The 18923-nt window shown below is 38.6% G+C and overlaps 3 protein-coding genes and 1 long non-coding RNA gene across 9 annotated transcripts; 2 read left to right on the top strand and 2 right to left on the bottom strand.

Moving 5' to 3' along the window:
- Positions 1-6526, bottom strand: mrn (general transcription factor IIH subunit 4 marionette). Of its 2 annotated transcripts, none has more exons than XM_086972914.1 (6): positions 5971-6526; positions 5158-5284; positions 4541-4693; positions 3514-3704; positions 362-3227; positions 1-231 (listed from the first exon to the last, which is right to left on the bottom strand). In XM_086972914.1, exons 2-5 carry the CDS (start codon positions 5282-5284, stop codon positions 2295-2297), a joined length of 1404 nt encoding a protein of 467 aa, XP_086829040.1. In that variant the 5' UTR covers positions 5971-6526; the 3' UTR covers positions 1-231; positions 362-2294. The 2 variants fall into 2 exon arrangements, with proteins under 2 accessions (XP_086829040.1, XP_022707964.1); XM_022852229.2 differs by having other exon boundaries at positions 420-3227.
- A 303-nt stretch (positions 6527-6829) lies between these two features.
- Sirt6 (sirtuin 6) lies at positions 6830-11197 on the top strand. Its single transcript, XM_022852222.2, has 6 exons — positions 6830-7069; positions 7498-7645; positions 8186-8297; positions 8570-8731; positions 8913-9134; positions 9342-11197. The coding sequence occupies exons 1-6, from the start codon at positions 7024-7026 to the stop codon at positions 9906-9908; spliced, it is 1257 nt and encodes a 418-aa protein (XP_022707957.1). The 5' UTR covers positions 6830-7023; the 3' UTR covers positions 9909-11197.
- A 2814-nt stretch (positions 11198-14011) lies between these two features.
- Positions 14012-16905, bottom strand: LOC111271439 (ribokinase). Of its 5 annotated transcripts, none has more exons than XM_022852225.2 (4): positions 16767-16905; positions 15540-15682; positions 15070-15353; positions 14012-14610 (listed from the first exon to the last, which is right to left on the bottom strand). In XM_022852225.2, the coding sequence occupies exons 2-4, from the start codon at positions 15655-15657 to the stop codon at positions 14071-14073; spliced, it is 942 nt and encodes a 313-aa protein (XP_022707960.1). In that variant the 5' UTR covers positions 15658-15682; positions 16767-16905; the 3' UTR covers positions 14012-14070. The 5 variants fall into 5 exon arrangements, with proteins under 5 accessions (XP_022707960.1, XP_022707958.1, XP_022707961.1 ...); XM_022852223.2 differs by lacking the exon at positions 16767-16905 and adding an exon at positions 16676-16762; XM_022852226.2 differs by lacking the exon at positions 16767-16905 and adding an exon at positions 16185-16273.
- Positions 16358-18338, top strand: LOC111271440 (uncharacterized). Its single transcript, XR_002686868.2, has 2 exons — positions 16358-16441; positions 16789-18338. It is a non-coding gene; the product is annotated as an uncharacterized LOC111271440 (long non-coding RNA).
- Positions 18339-18923: the final 585 nt, after the last annotated feature.

The following is an 18923-nucleotide window of genomic DNA, read 5'->3' as shown; positions in this document are numbered from 1 at the left end:
GCCGTTTTCACAAGTCCATCTTAAAAACATTTTATTGAGCACGCTTCTCAACAAATATTTACAATAATATTTGGGTAGTGATTATAGCCATATAACAGGGTGCATAAAAAAAAAACAATGTCATGTCTTTTTATGCTATGATGCAAGGGGTAGGAAATGATGCGTTTAGTACAAGTCGTGCCGCTGTTTGGATAAATGCACAGAACTACGCTTCCGTCGCGTGATTAATACCTGGAAAAGTAGAGAATAACATGTCGAAATATGGTGACGTAAGTTGCAAAATACGTCTTCGATACGGCAGCATGTTATCTACCATATTTGATTCTGGTGTTTTTACAACTTAACCAATCAGCACTGATACCATTAAATTCTTCAAAGTTCTTCCAGAGGATCCGTAACTAGATTCTCCATATTCTTACATAAGATCTTGTGGATTTTGTTTTACTGTTCTGTAGCGTCACGTGTGCTATAGCAGCACTCACGTTAATACGGAGCTATTCGTCTGTGGCTCCTTTATAAAGGTTCCATTGTAAAATTAATTTGGAACTTCGCCAGTTTTATGCAAGGAATATTCCTTCAAAAGGGAATATGCTATGGCCACTTTTCCATAGCATGAAAGTTGTTCGAGTTTTCACGGTAGCTTTGAAACTAGCTGATCGGTGAACTAGCTTTACTACTAGGTCTAAAAACAGGGGCACAAGACCTGGTAAATTCTTTGCATAACAGTCGTCACTTATGAGAGAGAAGAACAACATACTCCATTACGTACTAATCTGAGAGCTTGTTATAACAAAAGGGAATGAATGTTTCCTTTGATAAGCAGAGCATTTTATGACTATATTATTAAACGGGAAACTCGTCCGCAAAAAGTAGATGCATTAGTCCAACTGGCTTGCTACATCGGCTGGCGCTTTCTAAATTTAATAACAGACGTAGTAGCCATAGCCAGGGTCCGCAGTTGCTCGATCGTTATTAATTATCGTAATTAATTATATTATATCGATCGAATTAGTTAGTAGCGGGCTCAGATGGCATACTCAAATACTCAAGTCATAACGGCTTCTATTGGGCATAAAACGGATACATTGTAGAATCAACCGGGTCATTTACGAGAGCTTATTTTAAAACGTAACGACTAAAGTAATTTTTATGGAATACTTTGATAGAATATACCTATATATATATATATATAGGAATACCTTGAAGAAAAATAATGTAAAATAGATAATTATACCAACCTAGACTTTTTTAAACTTTACGAAGTGTTAAATATTTTAACATATTTTAACAAAAAAATATTACGAAAAATAGCGGCAAAGCGAATATTCCTGTATCTATTCCACTCTTCACCAAAGGTTTAGTAGAGTAAGTTATGTTTTACTATTTCTATAAATTTTTCTCTAATAGAATTTAAAATAATTTTATCACCTTATTATCATTATGATCGAGACTGAACACAACCTATTTAACATTATTTAAATTAAACAATTTGCGAAACTTCCCACGAAGCTTCTACAACCTCCATTGATTTAGTCTCCATGCGTTCTCGATAAATAAGATTTTTATAAGAACGCTAGTTTGAAAGTTGGCCCTGATACTTGTTTTTCATTAGGGAGCTCAATAAAATCATTCTCTTCGAACAACAGCTGGTGAGACAAATTGAGACGAGGCATATGAGTTTACAATTTTTTCCCATCAAATACATGGCGACTGTACTTCTCACTATATTATTTATAAAATCCACGACCTTTCAACGGGCTAGATTTGGAAGGTTTAAGCTGGTATAATTTTTAAAGTGGTGCGGTTAGTCAGTTCTAGTTATTATGACTTTCAGGACTAGAAATTGTGGATTTTTCTGAAAGTATAGTTAATCTACAGTGAAACACGGAGTGGTATATAGATGTCCCCTAACAATAGCAAAGCCAATTACGAGTAGATACAACTTCCCTAAAAACAGCGTTGTTTCTAAAAGCATTCTATAATGCCGTAGGCAGAATCTAAGTACGTGATATAAAAACAAATACTACTATCAGGAGAAGTACCAAGCACGATGTCAAGTACACGTGGCTCCGTGAGCCAACATTAAAGCATTTTTGAAAAATTTTTTAAAATGCGTTTTCATTGTTACGTAGCATATTTATTATTGTTTAGCATTAATGACACTAAATCAGTGAACTATACCCAACAAAATCGCGTTTTCTGTGGAGTATTTCATTCCGACGCACTATACCTATCGCTTGAACTGTTTATTTAGGTTCATGACATCAATAACTATTATATATTAACATCATAAATCAATCGTATTCCTTTTTATGACGCTTCCAGTAATGTCGAACGTCGTTATCGCCCGATTTGCTTACGACCATTAGCCTTCGTTGCGGGTTCTCAAACAGTAATACATGCATATCGTTTGCATAGTTACGAAGCATCTCAAAATCGGCGTGTGTCTGGAACTGTGAATAGAGAACGCTTTCTGTCATCTTGAAACGATCTCGCTCTTTCTCCCATAAATGTAGCTGATCTGACACCGTCATCGGTATGATGCCTTCTTCACGGTCAGCGACAACGCGATGACTTCGCGTCTTGAGGAAGTGCGTGATCTGGGCGGACGTAATTCCGCCTTTGAGCGCCTGTCGAACGCTTTCCCGGCTTAACGTGGCAACTACTAGGTTAGGGAAGCGGTACGAGAGGTCGCAAAACAGTGAAATTAACGCAACCTGCAGTGGTGAATCGGTATACGCGTACACTCGATAGTTGGTTTCGACGATGATATAGCCCTGGTCCTGTTCTTCATCCTTCGATCCGGTGAGTTCCTTGTTTGCGTCCAGTTCCTTTAAGCCTGACGCCAAACCAATTGCTAGTCGTGTTGGGTAGAACCGTCCTGAACGACGTTTACGCTGATAAACCAGGCCGAACTCGCGCAGATGTTGCAAAAACACGAGTAGGGGTTGGCTCATTCCTTTAATACTATAATCTTTACCAAGTGTGAGGAAACTCAGTTGAAAAATAAACTGCAGACACTCCACAAGGGAGATGCCACGTCCCTCGACGGTCGACAGATATTGCAGGATAAAGTACCACACCTGATCTTCAGTATCCATCAATAAAAACTGAAAGCCTTCCATTGTGATTAGGCTCTTGTTTGCATTTGTTTCATCCTGCCGCATAAGTCCTGAGTGAAGAAGAATCCGGATTGCGTCGTGAGAGATTCCGCTCTCCGCTGGTACCTGTGAGGCATCTCCAATTGTGCAAAACTAATTTGAATACTTATTTTGTTATTAAAGAAAACGAGTAAGAGGTTTCAACATAAAGACAATGAGACAAAAGCGTGGCCACAGTGTTAATAATCTTCACGTAACTTTAACTGGTTAATGACTTCTCTTACCGGAAAGATGAATAATCAGTTAAGCAAAGTAGCATGTCTTTAACCCATATGATAAAAACCCATATGATAAATTAATTGAAACAATTTACAAGGTCACAAGCAAAATCGGACTTCAGTTTGCGCGTTACCTCGGATCCAACCATGTAGTGAAGTACGCAATCCCACCGTTCTTTGGCATACTGATCTAAGAACTTCGCATCGCGTCCATGTTTATCTTTGTCCAACTCTCCGTACACTAACCAGGGATCCCCACCGCCAGCTAAAGCTTCTTTCAGCTTTTCTTGGAAGTTGATGTTCAACATCCAACCGGGCAAGCCACCTGTAAATGAATATTATTGTTTATGTTGTAAACGTAAATTATAAATAATAAAACGTAAATTTTTATGTATATGCGTGTTAGTCGTTGACAGTAAAAACCCGAACCAATCGTTTTAGCACACGGTACCATCTCGTGATGCGCAATTTTTTCAATCACGACGGCCAAACGCATAGCACTGGCTTCGTTGGCGTCAACCCGAGCTTTGCCACGGATCGTGCAGAAAATTTTTGTTATTTGTAAATTATTGTTGTATGTAATTTATTTTTCATCACCCCGTGATCCACTGCAAATGGCTAGATTTTGTTGCGTTTCTGTAGAGATCTTCAAATGGATTAAGAGAGTTTAGTGATGAATATTAAATTCCTTGATAATGTCATAATTTATTCATGTCTCGGTCTTGCTCAACTTTTGCATCAATTTTTTTGTGATTAACCGACCACTACAAGAAACATTCCTTCGCGTCGAAACGTGCGGAGCGAATGCGAGGGAACCATATCTTCCGGTAACACATCTTGATTATAGACAGCACATTTGTTTCGGGGCTATACAACGTTTGTGCCCTTACTGTTATAAAATGCAAAATATAGAGAATTTTTACCGAAATTCTATTCATCTTCAAAATATTTTATCTCAAGACATTCCACCAATTTTAAAACATTTCAGCTACTGAATATCACCATCACCAACAACAAGGGCTTATTTTACATCTGTTAAAGTACCAAGGGAGTAAAATAAAATTGAAAATTTTCAAACTACTATATATATATGAATTTTATGTCGATTAATTACGAATATTCATTTATATTACTAAGTATGGTCCTTTGTTAAAAACAGACCTGGTAAATTAACTTCGTTTAAAAGGTGCAGGCTTTTAAGGGCATCTTGAGCGGCAATATTTTCCTTAACTGCATCCTGCACATACCATGAGCTAACTACGGCCTGTGGCACAGCCTGCCGAATGTACAATAGACGAATCACGTAATGGCGAGCTGTAAAAAAAAACCGTACATTCTTGTTAGAAACTAATAGCTTCCTGTCTAAAATAAGTTTCTGCGTTTGGGCCAGTCACGTTGTCATGAGTCCACAAACTCTTTGCCTTGTGCGCGTGTCTAAGCCCTAAGCTGCAGTCCTACAAAGCTCAAGTGACTTACCATAATCGACCATAATGTTTTCATCATTCCACCGTATTGCATTGCCCGCGAGGCAAAAATGCAGAAAAGAAAGCTTACAAATTAACAACTGAGACTAGATATTCAGAAGGAACTTCAAGAAAGAAAAAGATGCATGTTTAGCATTAATCTTGGATGAAAGCCTATTTCAACTACAGCACTACCGAATTTTGTGACAAAAACTTAACTTTACCTGATATGGACTTTTGCGATGTGTGTTGTTGCGAACATTTGCACTGCTATAAGATCTAAATAATGTCGGATAACCCTCGAAATGGTCGTACCTAATGGAGGCAATTTCCGGAAGACCGCGAGACATGTAGCGGGATGTCTGTATAATTGGTTGAGGATGGCCGACTCCAATGTTTGAAGATATGAGATCAAATCACGATACTGGATATTGGAAGACATCTAAGAATAAAACGGCAGAGATAAGTAGAAATTCCCACGAACGTAAAATAGTTAAGGGGCAACACATACGCAAGAAAGGCTTTCAATTGTGACAGGCTTACACCCTATCCTTGAACTTGGAATTAAGAGTTTTGCATTTATCTTGCAGAAGCGAGTGTCATGGCCTAATTTTAGAGAAAGACATATTTAGACGACTAGCGCATTTAAATTTTCCCAAACTAAGCTATTTTGTCTTTAGTAAAGCATTTATTGGACCTTATTGGAGTTTGGACAAACTGATCATGGCAATTTGGAAAATAAAAGGAAACAATGATTCTTTAATTTTTTCAGTGGTTTCTTTATTCTCTCATCATAATTATAATATCATGGCAGATTGTAAAAGTATTGTTAACATACGTTAGCCTACGAAATTATACGTTTTTCAGTTTTTGACTATTGGAGAAAAGAAAACACTATGTTATCAATAGCATATAAACTCTTAACCGCAGCACCGTTGTTAAGATTTCCTCTCGTTAGCATAACTTTTGTTCTCTTTAATCAAGCTCAAATTCAGATATTGAAGAGCATTTGTACCTTACATTTTGTTTTTCTTTATTTACCACAAGTGTGGGGAAATTTTCACTTGCCCTTATAATAACGTATTAATGATCTATATGGCTGCTGCAAAGAAAATCGTCAATGCTCACCTCGTCGTGATTAATCCGACGATTTCATTTGTCTAGCAAATAAAATCACGCGCAAATACACTCTGCCAGACTGTCCCATAAACTGCTGCAACTGCGCAGTGTGAAGGTACTCGTTTTATCGCCCTTCGATCAGCTTTTAATTCCGAGTTGTAAATTCATACGTTCGCACAATACAATTTTATTGCCGTAAACACAAATAAATATTAACCGAATCCTGTTATTTGTTTTCTGCGAACAGCTGTGCGTTTACGCCAAAACATAATAACAACAATCTACTCATCCTTTGTTACTCACGCAACTACGTGACACATTAAAACAATAAGATCTTTCGTCATAACAACCATGTTGAGTCAATCGAGCCAGGTACGTTGTGCGCAGGCAACCTTCACACGGGCACCTCAGATAGACCCCATGTACTGAACCAGTGCTTGTACAACCAGTTTTCCACTTCCCTCAATATACCTCGCCTTTATTGACACCTACTCTGGCCAGCACGGCGAGTTGTTAGAAATGATATATAATTGTGCTTTTGCCGGTTCAAATTCCTCGTGCCGACTCTCTTTCTCAATTACTCTTGCTTCCGTCCATCTTTAATTCCTCAGTCGACATAGAAGGTTCGATGATGCCATTTATAAGTTTGACGCTACATAGGGTTTTAGAAATATTGCTATAAAATGGAAAAGCTAACAACACATTTATAGATAGTTTTTCGTCTCCAATATTCATTACCGGAATACTGTGATTCGGAGTGTTTTATGTCATATTTAGTCAGAGTATAACGATTTGCCAAAATGTAGCAAAGCTTCTGCTCTTGGCTGAATGACGGGCAACATCAAACACAGATGTCAATAATATAAACAAATACATGAGAAGCGCTTCGGTTTCCAGCGCATTCGTCGAACAGGGTGTGCAGGTCCAATAACCCACTGTCCTCAGGTGCTGTGTTACGCTGAACGGGAACGAAAAATAAACTTCTCTGGGAATTGTGGCGTGATGTGTGTTACAAATTTACTTATTTCTTCAGGTTATTTGTTCTGAATAAGACTAACTAAGATGTCGTGTGACTACGCTAATGGCCTTTCACCTTATGAGTACAAAGGTGTGTTCTCTGGGTGACCTAAATGAAGTCAAAAGAAAGAAGAACTGTTTGCATTTGTGTAACAACGTAACAGTTCAGTAGACGGTAACGATTAGAAAAGAATGGCTATTACTGTTGTTCGAAAATCATAGAGAAACAACCTTGATTGGTGGTTGTTCAGTATTAAATAGCATGGCATTTTTTGATTGAAAATTCAAAATATTTTAAAATTATTTACTGCGGGTACGAACGGGTTTCTGTTAGACGATTTCAACTTCAGGTTTTAGCGTATTATATATGGAACCGTGAGTTAAGAAGTTAAACCATTTCACAGAGCGCGTTCTCGAGGATAGGGTGTGCCAAAGAACGCTTGGGTAAATACACCGAACATGTCTTAAGGAAATACGCTCCTGGCAAGTTTCGATGGTTTTGCAATGTGTGATTCACAGGTAAATGCGGTCAGCCTGAAGTATTCGATAGCGAAGCGGAATTGGAACACAAAATATCGCGATTAGCAGAATGGGTTCAAGGTTGCAAGCATATGGTGGTTATCACCGGTGCGGGCATTTCGACATCGGCTGGAATACCGGATTTCCGGTAAATGGCACTTATGTTTTTATTTTTATCAGCGTCTACTTTGGGCAAGAGTATCTCTATAGTAAAGCTGTATTAATCTAAAAAGTTTCCATTTGGTTTAAATGGATGAGTAACCTCAGTTACAGTGTTAATATTCTTAATCTAGTTAGAGAATGAACTTATTAATGGATCTTCTGCCTCTTACTTTAGTTTCGTATTTACGGTGTCACCTATTAAATGCTACAGACAGTATCGTGCCAGACGACCTAGGGCAGAGAAAAAGAGATTACTCAAACTGCTTTAGCAAGCTGCATTTTCTCCCTCTTTCAAAGAAATGAATGCATTAATCTTTTAATTCCAACTTTACTTCCGAATGCTCTTGTCTTGAACAGTAGCAAAACGTTTGTTACTTTTCGTATACATTACGCAGGAAACAGTCCAGTTAAATATCGATTAATCGAATTTAATTCGCACTACTTTTTGTTAAAAAAATCACCTTCTATAGTAGTAATAATAATATCTTTACTGTCGTCAATTCTGTTGTATTGGTATTATTTTTAGTGGTCCAAACGGCGTCTGGACAAAAGAGCAGCAGGGTGAGAAGCCAACGATCAACATTTCTTTTGATGACGCTATTCCGACAAAGACACATATGGCCCTAGTTGAACTTCAGGTACGTTTACGTTACATTAATATTCACTGATGTAGTTACTCAATGGACTAGTTAACTACAAAAATTAGAATACAGAAACCGTGTACTATTCAGTACACAGTCGAACCTGGTCGAATGACAATTGACGAAAATTTAGGAAAATATTGGCTTCATTTGCATCGAATAGAACTCGTACTTGCTTTCTTTAAAAGTGAGCTCTAAAAAGATGAGTTCATTGGTTAATAACAACAATAATTACTGATAATAATAGCGGTGCTTTTGGTTTACTGTAGCGCCGTGGTAAGCTGCAGTTTATTTGCTCACAAAATGTGGACGGTCTTCACACAAAAAGTGGATTTCCGCTCAGTCGACTAACGGACGTACACGGAAATATGTTTGTGGATCGATGCCAAAAGTGCGGCAAACAGTTTATTCGGAGAAGGTGTACTCGAACGGTAGGAAATGAGCTTGAAGTTAACCATGAAATCACTTCTCTTTCGCTTAAATGGGCAACACAATTTAATAACGGTCGTTTATCATCCCTTTAGTCGCTTCTAGCGAATCTAAACTACTATATTAATTAGTTTAAAAATATGTAGCTAACAATTGTAGTCTGCTATTTCCCGTTATTTGCAGGTTGGACAAAAGCTAACTGGCGAACCCTGCCTAGCTGAACGATTAGGTCGCAACGCGAAGTCATGCCGGGGTGGCCGCTTGCGTGATTCGATACTCGATTGGGAAGATGAACTCCCAACGGAAGGACTTAATGCTTCGCTCGAGCATTGTCGACAGGCTGATCTTGTACTTTGTCTCGGGAGTACTTTGCAAATATTGCCTGTGGGCACTATGCCTCTACAGGTACTGTCATAGCTTTCAGTAGTTTATCGTAGCTTCATCGTATGTTTCGTATTGCACGATTGGATCGTACTTGATCTACTGGCAGAAATGATGTACCATTACACATATAATCTAGACACGCTTGTGGTTCTACCACGATTCGTGTTATCTAAAAATATCCGACTACGATTGAGCCTACAAAGGGTTTTCTCATTTTTAATTTGGCAGGCCCGACGAAACAACCCCAACGCAAAGATAGTCCTTGTAAATCTCCAGGACACGAAACTAGATAAAAAATGCGATATGAAAATTGGTTACTATGTCGACGAGGTTATGGAACGGCTTTTTCAAAAACTCGACTACACAATTCCGGAGTACCGGCGGGAACTCGATCCGACTAAAAAGGATACCGGCGAATGGGTAGAGAAATTGCCTAGGCTTATATTACCGAAAAAGAAGAAAAAATCGGACGAAGAAGACGACCGGGGTCAACCAAAACCTAAAGTCAGGCGTAAAAAAGTCAAAGTGGAAATCAAGGAGGAGGGTATTGATGATGGACAGAACGGGCACGATGCGAAGGAGGGAAGTATCACGGCGGCCAATTATCATGAGGCAAACGGCAAAAGCAGTAATCACACTGTCAAGGAAGAAAAGATAATTCATGAAGCTGACGAGTTACTCGAACGCAATGACACTGAAGACGTGTTTCAGGCAGAGGTCGACACTGAATCTGAAGAGCAAATTGAGGATGTCAAGGTTGAAGATGATGATGAGGACGAAACAGATGCCGCTTGACGCTACTTAATACTACATTGGAAACCGGGAACTATGCCGTTTGTAACCTATCGCATATACAATCATTGGAAATACAATTCTGATTGTGTGATTCTTTGCTGTTTACTTTATGTTAAACGACATCGTTGTGGATGGATGTACTATAAGCTGAAAATATTTCCTTTCATATCATGAAGGAGATTTGTGGACTAGTGCTATTAAAATTGATTCTTGCTAATACTGCTCAAGTTGTATAAACGGTATATATATGGCAAAGGCTCCGAAAGCACGGAAAATCCCTACTGGATCTTATTAAACTATAAGAAAGAGGTATTTATGAAACACACCATGCAGCTTAAATAAAACGAATGTTATGCTCAGGAATCTTTTCACAGGGTTGGCTCGGAAGCGTTTACTCCTACCCAGCTGACCTTATGAACTACTACTGAAAGGAAGATGTAAGCTGAACCTCTCATCTAATATTCTCAATAAGGTTCTTGTAAATATCATTGCATATTTGAATAAATGCCTAGTTTTCATCATAGAGCTTGTTGTACAAAAATGGCAACAATTTGAATGAGTCACTTTATTTGATACCTATTCGCAGAATATACACAGAATGATATTTCAATTATCTGCGTGTAAACACTACTACCATTGAAATGGAATGCTTTCATCGAACAATATATATACACATATATTATATATATATTCAACAAACGCTGTTGGTATTTTTTCTGTCCGATATAAGAGAAGCTACAATAGGTTGAGACTTACTGAATATGCGTCTAATGAGCAATTCAAATATCAGCAAAATTTCCATTCAAGGCTGGATCACTTTGAATATTTGCTTACTATATTTATATTGTCTATATGGTTCCTCCACTGTTATTATAAATGAAATTGACTTATGTTAATTTGATTATTTGGCCGCTGTATTTCAGATATTATATATTTGGGAATTCTTATTTTGTAATGATTTATTTATTCGACAAGACGACATGAAAGCGTGTGTATGAGAACCTCTCGAGTGTTCCATCCCTGGTTGAATAGTTTCCTAATGTGCCTTTTCTCTGAATCATGAGCAATGCGATATCCCACGTTTCGTGAATTATGTCTACCCTCGAAAATTTGTTGTTTCACACGAGTTGGCAAACGAAACCTTCACTGAATGCGTCTTCAGCAGTTGTCGGATCATGACATTCGCATCCAAGACTAACTCAACTGGTGCCAACTTATACCGGCGTCGCCCTCGACGCCCTTTATTTTAAGTAAAATGCTGAGGTCCGCTCCAAGCAAGAGCTTTACAATTTCGTAGTCTTTCATCCTGAATAGTAGAGGTTCACCCTGAATTTGGCAAACGAGTATAGCACTCTCGGTTTCATTGACACTTAGATAGCCCACAAGAGAAGGGAACTTGTTCAGTGTTGACACATAGGAAGTTTCATAGGTATATGACGTGTTCCCACGGTAACTGTACGGTTCGGCGTGTGAAAAACACATGCAAATACCTGTGTTGCAGATGAACGGTATTAATCTCTAGTTTTTCTTCGTAGTAAATCGTTAAATAGGCAGTAAGTGCATATTGCATAACCGGACTAGCGGTTTGTCAATCAAAAATCATAAGTCCTTTTTTAAGCCACCGTTTTCTAAACATTTTTATTATAGCATTATTACTTTATGCAAAGCCTTATGTATTATTACTACAACATCTATGCAATTTTTATGCGACTAATTGTTGAAAAGATCACGCAAGCAATCATCTATAAGTGCTTGCTAGCACAGGATAAGCGAAAGGATCTAATAAGCAGAGCTCTGCACTCTTCAACGTGCCTTTCAGTTAGCTTACAATTTTTTAGACTCAGAAACTTAATCAAAAGCAATGCTTTTGACAGTCTGCCTTTGCGAACACGTTTTCGGCGCGATCGACATGAGGTTGATGTCATTCGGTCGCGAGCAGGCTGCATTACCTCTAGTGGCTCCTACGGCGACATCGCATAATGGGCTGAAACTATTTCTTTCTATACTGACTCATTCATACTTTTTCTTTCGTGCTCATTTTTTTAAGATACTTTTTTTCAAATTGATCATCTTGAAATTTGTCAGCAGCGCCATATTTAAACCGGTGCGAAAACACATAGGCCCTGTGTAGCACCCTCTCCCGAATATTGCTCAATATGAATATAATGTTTCTATTATTATAAAATACCCAAATGCAATAGCCCCTCAAGGGCACTACTTCAATTTCAGAGAAATCACCACCATATTTATAAAGCATGCTATGCATGTCAAACTTTCTTGAGGGTAGTTCTGGGCAGTACAATGTACCTCACAGAACCTCTCTCTAAGTTGATTCGATATCATTGCTCTAGGCAACTTCTTTGCGCATTTCCAATTGAATGCCTATACCGCCATAGTTGCAGTGGAAGTTATGCGCGGCAAGCGTCCTCCTGGGAGTCGGAAATTCCGAGTTTGATCTATACTGTGAGGTAACACATCCTCCTAGGATGCTCTGCAGTACAAGATACAAGGCATAAACAATGGATCAGATACATTGTATGAAATATGCAGTGTATAAGTGAACATGTAATAAGAGGAGGCAATACTTTCGTATTTGGCCTGGAGACGAGTTTGAAACAGCCTACTTTGCAGCGGCAGAAACTTCATCCAATTTGTACTACGCGTTCTTTTTTCGTATCTTCGTATATGTGATGACTAATATGTCATGAACGATTTGTATCCAGTTCCGGTGTTACATATAACTTAAGGATGTAAAATATGGTGCCGCGCAACCTCAAAGCAAATTACTGTTTTGGCAACTAAATACTCAAAATAGGGTCTAGTAAGTGCTATTGAATGTCTTTCTATACATTTTATTTGGAATTACCACTTGCGTGCCAAAGACCTTCCAGTAAAAATGTTTGCTTTTGTTAAGAAAACACTCAGTCAAGCATTTAATTACACACAAATGTTCATTTCTAAAATACATTTACAAAAAAAGATATTGAAAGCACTTTGGACTGGTTTGAGTAAACTGAAGAGATGATGCATCCCTGTGCAGATCGTAGCAAAAGAATTGTCTTGATTTGATGTCGTGATAGCACCAAATGCTTCCAGTATTATTTTTCATTCCTTTTTTTAAAGAGCTCTGTTATCAACAGTTACGTTACCTCGTATTACAGATATACCGCTTGAATTACATGAACCTCTTAAGCGTTGTAAATAAATCGCACTTCAGTTTCCATTGAAACATCACCTTATTTATGAATACCTCACGCTCAACTGTCTGTCTCTTTTGTAAATGATAACAGAGGCAATGACAACGACCTACAGCAGGTAGCGTTGGCTAGAAATATTATTTAGGTATAGAAACTTCTATCGATGTATTAGGATTCGTCGCAGTCTCTTCAATTGTTGCTAAGACAGGCTAGTTGATATACACAATAGCCACAACCCCTAAAAGTGCGGGAAAATGCCACTGCTGCGTCCCTGAGTAGTTTATCTAGTGATCTGTTGCAATCGAGTTCGACGGTATCGTGGGGTGTTAGGTAACATATGTTAAGCAAAAGCCGATCGGATGAGCAAGCGAAATGCTGAAAAATGACAATACGCACCAAAGATTTGTCTTATGAGAACGAGGATTCCACGATTCATTCAGCAAAATTGTATGCGTAAATTCTATCTAAATGTACCATCTTTCTACTTTCGTATATATATATGAATATAGGGCATAAGGCATCCACCATATGATCGAACGATGTTAAAGTAACGCTAAACCTGTACCACGTTCAGGGTGCTTTTCGGTAAAATTGTCAGTGCAGATTTTACATCAAAACGCAATTGGCTGGATATTGTTTTTATAGCGAAAAATATAATTAAAACAAGTGTATTAAAATCTAATATTTTGTCTGATAGTGAGTAATACGAAGATAGTTCAGTTGAACCTCAGTCAGATGAAACCTTTTACCTAAGCTTGAATAGACTGAGAGCTATGTTAATCCATAATGTAAGTATATAATAATAGAAACGTCAACTCATACAATTAGTGCACGATACGGATGCTGCATCGCCTAATTATTATCGGCGACCCTTTCATAGAAATCCTTTATTAAACACACAAAGGATCCATACATTCTGTTTTATTTCAGAGAACCAAATTTTTGTCACAAATTGGATAGGCAGTTTAAAGAAATTTGTCAGCCAGTTCTTCTTTTTTCGGATAACTCGGCTGCGTGCCCTTCTTCTGAACGCTGAGCGATGCAATGCCGCAGGCCTTACGAATTTTGTCTTCAAGTGGAAGTTGAATATTTCGAGCTAGGTGATAAATAAAACTACCATTGAAAGCGTCGCCTGCACCTGTAGTATCCACAACATTTGTAACCGGTTCGGCCGCAACCGACTGCAGTTTGGTCGGTTCTTGAGAGAACACTGCGCCTTTTTTTCCTTTGGTTATTATTACCGTACCGACCCCTGCAGACAATAGAAAGTCAACAACCTCTTGGTCGCTCAATAGACCTTGAGGTTCGCCCTTAATCGTACATACGAGGGTAGATCCTTCCGTTTCGTTGACACAGATATAATCGATCAAAGGAAGACAGTCTTTTAGTAGAGATTCGGACACGTTCGGAGCTGCGTTTACGTACGTGATCATTCTATGCTGACGCGCCAATTGCAACGCGAGTCGAATAACCGTCATTGGGGCTTCAAAAACACAAGCAAATACCTGCGTGGCCAAGCAACGCAAAACGCTTTTGTAAATTTTTTATCCCTAATTTTACAGCATCAATGCGGAATTGTTGGTGTAGCAATAATATGTTGTTTCATGTACCGGGATGTATGGATAGCAAAAGCAAGTACATATCTCGCATATTTTAATTTTATGTCAATAATATGTGACTTCGACTATACGCAATGATCACTAGGCGATTTAAAGTGAAATTAACATATTACAGATCAGAGCTTTACGGGCACTCGATCTGGTATTTGTTCAGTATATACTATGAGCTTGCTTAAGCTAGCCATCAACTTATTACTAAGTTAGCTTACGTCTCGTGGAAAACGCACGTATTCTGATCTTGCACTTAACATATGCGTTTAGCGCTGGCACACAAACAACATGAAGCACAGGATATATAGCTGTTACTGAAATAGTTGACCAGGCCTGCTGGGGCCAAAGACCTACCTTTGCCCTCTTAAACATACTCTCAGCACTTTTAATATCAGTTTCGGCAATGCGGTCAAGGCAGCCCGGAAAGTAGACGATTGAATTTTCGCCGCTGTCTGCTACTGTAATGTTAGCTATGGGGCTAGAACAGTTCTTCTCAACTGTGACATGACGGACGTTGATGCCGATGGCTTCGAGGTGTTTCAAGTAATTCTGACCAAAGTAGTCGTCACCTAATTTGCTTATGAGAATCGTATGTACTCCGAGTAACACACACATATACGCGGAGTTCGCAGCTTTGCCTAAATAGAAATAGTACAACGCTTAGTCAATTAACTTTTATGTATTATAGTGCCAATGATATGTACTTAGAAAATTCAAAATAATCTAATTTAGAACGATATGTAAGAAGCAAGATACTAGCGATGGCTTAAGTTGGAGAAATTCGAGGCGAAACGTAGCATAGTTCAGGCTATTTAAATATGTACCTCCATAGCCGTACTGGAAAAGTTTAGCCACAACAGTTTCACCGGGAACTGGCAAACGCGGTGTATACACGGTAAAATCGGTCACACATCCTCCCAAAACGATCACCTCTGGATTCATGTTCAATTGACTAATTTAGGAAACTCTGTAACAAATTCGAAAAATTACACTATTAGAACTAGAAACTTAACAAGATGGTATGTTATAATCATGTAAATGGGTTTACTAAATACTAAGAAGATCAACGACGACTCAAATCACATTGTCTGATGGGGTAGTGAAATCAACGGTACTAACAAAAGCGCTGTGCCTGAGAAATTTGCCTGTCTCAAGTTTTTAACCATACAGATTTTTAACTCCGTGGTTATTCCACATTGGTTGCATTATTAGGACTTCAGAAGCTGAGCCCAGGATTTGTCCTCCATCAAGTTTCTTCTGTGTACTTAATCGTTTAACTAAACAGTTAGCTGCGGCAATGCAGTCCCCATTAGTCCACTAAACTCGGTTCTGCCAGCGTTTCAACTAAAAGAAGTAAAAATCTCTAGTAACCTTTGTCTCACAGCACCCATAATACTACCTATGCAAATTAACTTCAATTCAAGAAACCGTCTGTTACTTTGCTAAGTAAACACATGGTTTTCTCATACCCGTATCCCCCGTTTCGACAAAACAGCTGATCGCTGTGTGCGGGCTTATTTGGACAGGAACCCAATGACAGTTGGGTTGACAGTTTCATTGAGCACCACAGAGGGCGCCTCAAACTGTCACTAAATGGCTAATGAAGATAATCCAATGGACATCACACGACAAAGGAGTTATTGGAAAAGCTCCGTAGCAAGTGAATCAAGTCCCTTTGTCTCTGAGCAAACGTTAGCGAACAGCAAGGAAAGCGGGAGCGTTTGATGTACGTATATAGCACACGCGAAATTTGGTACAATGCCGATAACGCGCAACGAAACCGAACTGATAATTGGTTAACAAATTTAATCATACACAATGCTTTCTTTGTTGTAGAAGGTGTTGAGGTTTTCACGTAATCATTGCTTAGAAAAAAAGCTAGCTAGATTGACCTTTTGTAATACATAAAATTCATTTACTAATTTGCTTTATATTATGCCTAAAGTCAATGGTAACATACTGTTTCTTGTCGAAAAGCTTCAAATCATCAAGGGGAAGTATACGTTAATACATGGCTAACATCGTTTCTACCACTGAAGCGAATGCCTTACCCCGTTTTGTCCTTCCTGTTAGATGCACGGTCGGAAAGGAGACATTTATCGATATTGGCATTATCAGTGCCCAGTTGGCTTTTTTCAACGACTGTTTACAGTTTGCGTGTTACTTTGCTATGGCTCCCCTTTGCTAGGGCGCCACAACCGATAAGTGACGGGACCCGTAAGTCATCGAGCGCTTGCTACGCTATCAAAGCTACAGATATCGTTAGATTTTGCTAATCAGGGATATTTGGATATGCGATTGTGCTCTATTTATGTTTATATTTATTATCCTAATGATTTCATTTCTGCCGCGAATTATGCATAACTACTTAATATATAAGTAACCCATATAAGGGTTGCTAGTAAATGTTTCCACTTTTACGTACGATACTACCATGAAGAATCGCTTTATAGTTAGATATCTAATTTATACTAGGACTGCTACTGTTACTTTATAATCGAAGAAAATTTTTGTATCATTTGCTACCCTTCGGTTTTCTGTGATGTCATCGATGCTTCAGGTGCGACACGAGTGTTCGTGCGTACTGTTAAACCGAGGAAGCAGTTGGTGATTGCTTTGATGCAAGGGCGGCCAGATAGTCATCGGTTGATGGTGGTCATAGGCAATTTGTAAAGTCGTGAATTGTCCTAATAACACGCAGTGGAAATCGTAAGTTGCTGAAACTATCAAAAAGTCGACGCAGTACCTGTGCCTACATTACATCATTGCGTTCAATCGAGCGACAACAAATTGAAGACATAGCGATTACACTTCTTCTTATAACCGAATACAGACGGACTGTTCCAAGAAAATCTTTAGTTTTAGCGTCAAAAAGGTATCCTCCTAAAGTGTGTCGTTTTGATGCAGTCGAAGGGCGTCATAAACCTAAACGTTTCGTATCTCGAACGTGTAACTACTGGACACGCATTGCTCGACCCTCAGTGTAAAAATGACAGAGACTTAGACAGATTGACCTCTACCATGTACAATTCATATCTCAAAACTATGATCTGAAAAACACACTGAATATTAGTATCACTCCGTTCTTCAACAAAAATTTTGCTTGGAATTTCTCGTTGAATCCTAAATGCTCTGCTCTTTGATTTTATGTTACTGCCTATATTATGCTGTATAAATCGTTTAACCTTTTTTTTAAGAGACAGGTAAGGAAACCCTGTGAAACGGTGGCCTTTACGAGCTTCCGACAATACCAACACGATTTGGTAAATCTCGAAAAAAACGACCGTATAAATATAATGATCAGAAAGACGCCGCCTTCCCTTAATCTGTTATCACCATGTGTATTCGAAAGGCTTTGAAGGCGAGAAACAATGGAAGTGTAAAAAAAACCACCTTTAGAGTAATAGCAACATCACCAATGGAACTGCGTGAAAAATATCTCTCCGATTCGATGTTGATTTTCAATGCAACGCATGACCGCTATTAAATAACTATCTTAACTTCGTGCGAGCTTGTATTCGGTTAGTTTTTTGTTGTTTCCAATGCCAGTCTGCAATTGTACAGATGAAGCCGGTCACCGAGATCATACAGCTTAAATAAAATTGTAGATAGAAAAACGGTTATTTACGAGTATTCTTTATCATGCCCATCGAACGCTGGTCAAAATTCTAAATTAACCAATGACAGCCTGCCTAATTATGCAGAGTAATAGGCTGTAACCGTTACTTTCATCAGAACATCCTAAAATAGCGGCGATGTACCTTGAAACGGTGATTTCGCGCGTGTCCATTCGAAATTGTCTCGTGATCTCTATAGAATTGTCTTGCAGTTTTTGCTGTTAGTGCTAGCGCTACTTCCTGCTGTGTGAACTAAAACCCCTAAATGGTTGTATGGAATGTACTGTAGGCGCTATTCAAGTAGCAGACGGCAGACACACGCTGTTTTTTGTGACGAGAAGATCTGTATCCTTCTACGTTGGACATACAAAGCGCGCATTTCATATAATAAAAATTACACCTTTTTTTTCCATTTGTTTTACGTATAAATAGCACATCAGTGTCTAGAATATTTTTGAAGATTCCTAAAGTTGTTTTGAACCTAGCATAGACGCAGTGCATTGGAACTGAGCTTATTTGAAACGCAGCACGAAGTACCGCCAATATTGCTTTCGTAAACGAGCCCGAACGGTTTTTACAATCGTTCAACTA

The sequence above is a fragment of the Varroa jacobsoni genome, unplaced genomic scaffold (genome assembly GCF_002532875.2).
Source record: "Varroa jacobsoni isolate VJ856 unplaced genomic scaffold, vjacob_1.0 contig00626, whole genome shotgun sequence".
Lineage (NCBI taxonomy): Eukaryota > Metazoa > Arthropoda > Arachnida > Mesostigmata > Varroidae > Varroa > Varroa jacobsoni.
The sequence above is the reverse complement of the archived record's forward strand: the minus strand, read 5'-3'. Positions and strand labels throughout refer to the sequence as shown.

What these genes read in the sequence shown, in the direction of transcription:
- mrn (XM_086972914.1), bottom strand. Translation starts at nt 5,284, where the DNA reads ATGTCTTCCAATATCCAGTATCGTGATTTGATCTCATATCTTCAAACA. An exon ending in CCGGAAATTGCCTCCATTAG is followed by an intron (nt 4,694 to 5,157) that starts GTACGACCATTT and finishes TTTTTTTTACAG; the next exon opens with CTCGCCATTACGTGATTCGT. An exon ending in AAACGAAGTTAATTTACCAG is followed by an intron (nt 3,705 to 4,540) that starts GTCTGTTTTTAA and finishes ATTCATTTACAG; the next exon opens with GTGGCTTGCCCGGTTGGATG.
- Sirt6 (XM_022852222.2), top strand. Translation starts at nt 7,024, where the DNA reads ATGTCGTGTGACTACGCTAATGGCCTTTCACCTTATGAGTACAAAG. An exon ending in GCTGGAATACCGGATTTCCG is followed by an intron (nt 7,646 to 8,185) that starts GTAAATGGCACT and finishes TATTATTTTTAG; the next exon opens with TGGTCCAAACGGCGTCTGGA. An exon ending in TGGCCCTAGTTGAACTTCAG is followed by an intron (nt 8,298 to 8,569) that starts GTACGTTTACGT and finishes GGTTTACTGTAG; the next exon opens with CGCCGTGGTAAGCTGCAGTT.
- LOC111271439 (XM_022852225.2), bottom strand. Translation starts at nt 15,657, where the DNA reads ATGAATCCAGAGGTGATCGTTTTGGGAGGATGTGTGACCGATTTTACC. An exon ending in TTTCCAGTACGGCTATGGAG is followed by an intron (nt 15,354 to 15,539) that starts GTACATATTTAA and finishes ATTTCTATTTAG; the next exon opens with GCAAAGCTGCGAACTCCGCG. An exon ending in GTATGTTTAAGAGGGCAAAG is followed by an intron (nt 14,611 to 15,069) that starts GTAGGTCTTTGG and finishes TTGGCCACGCAG; the next exon opens with GTATTTGCTTGTGTTTTTGA.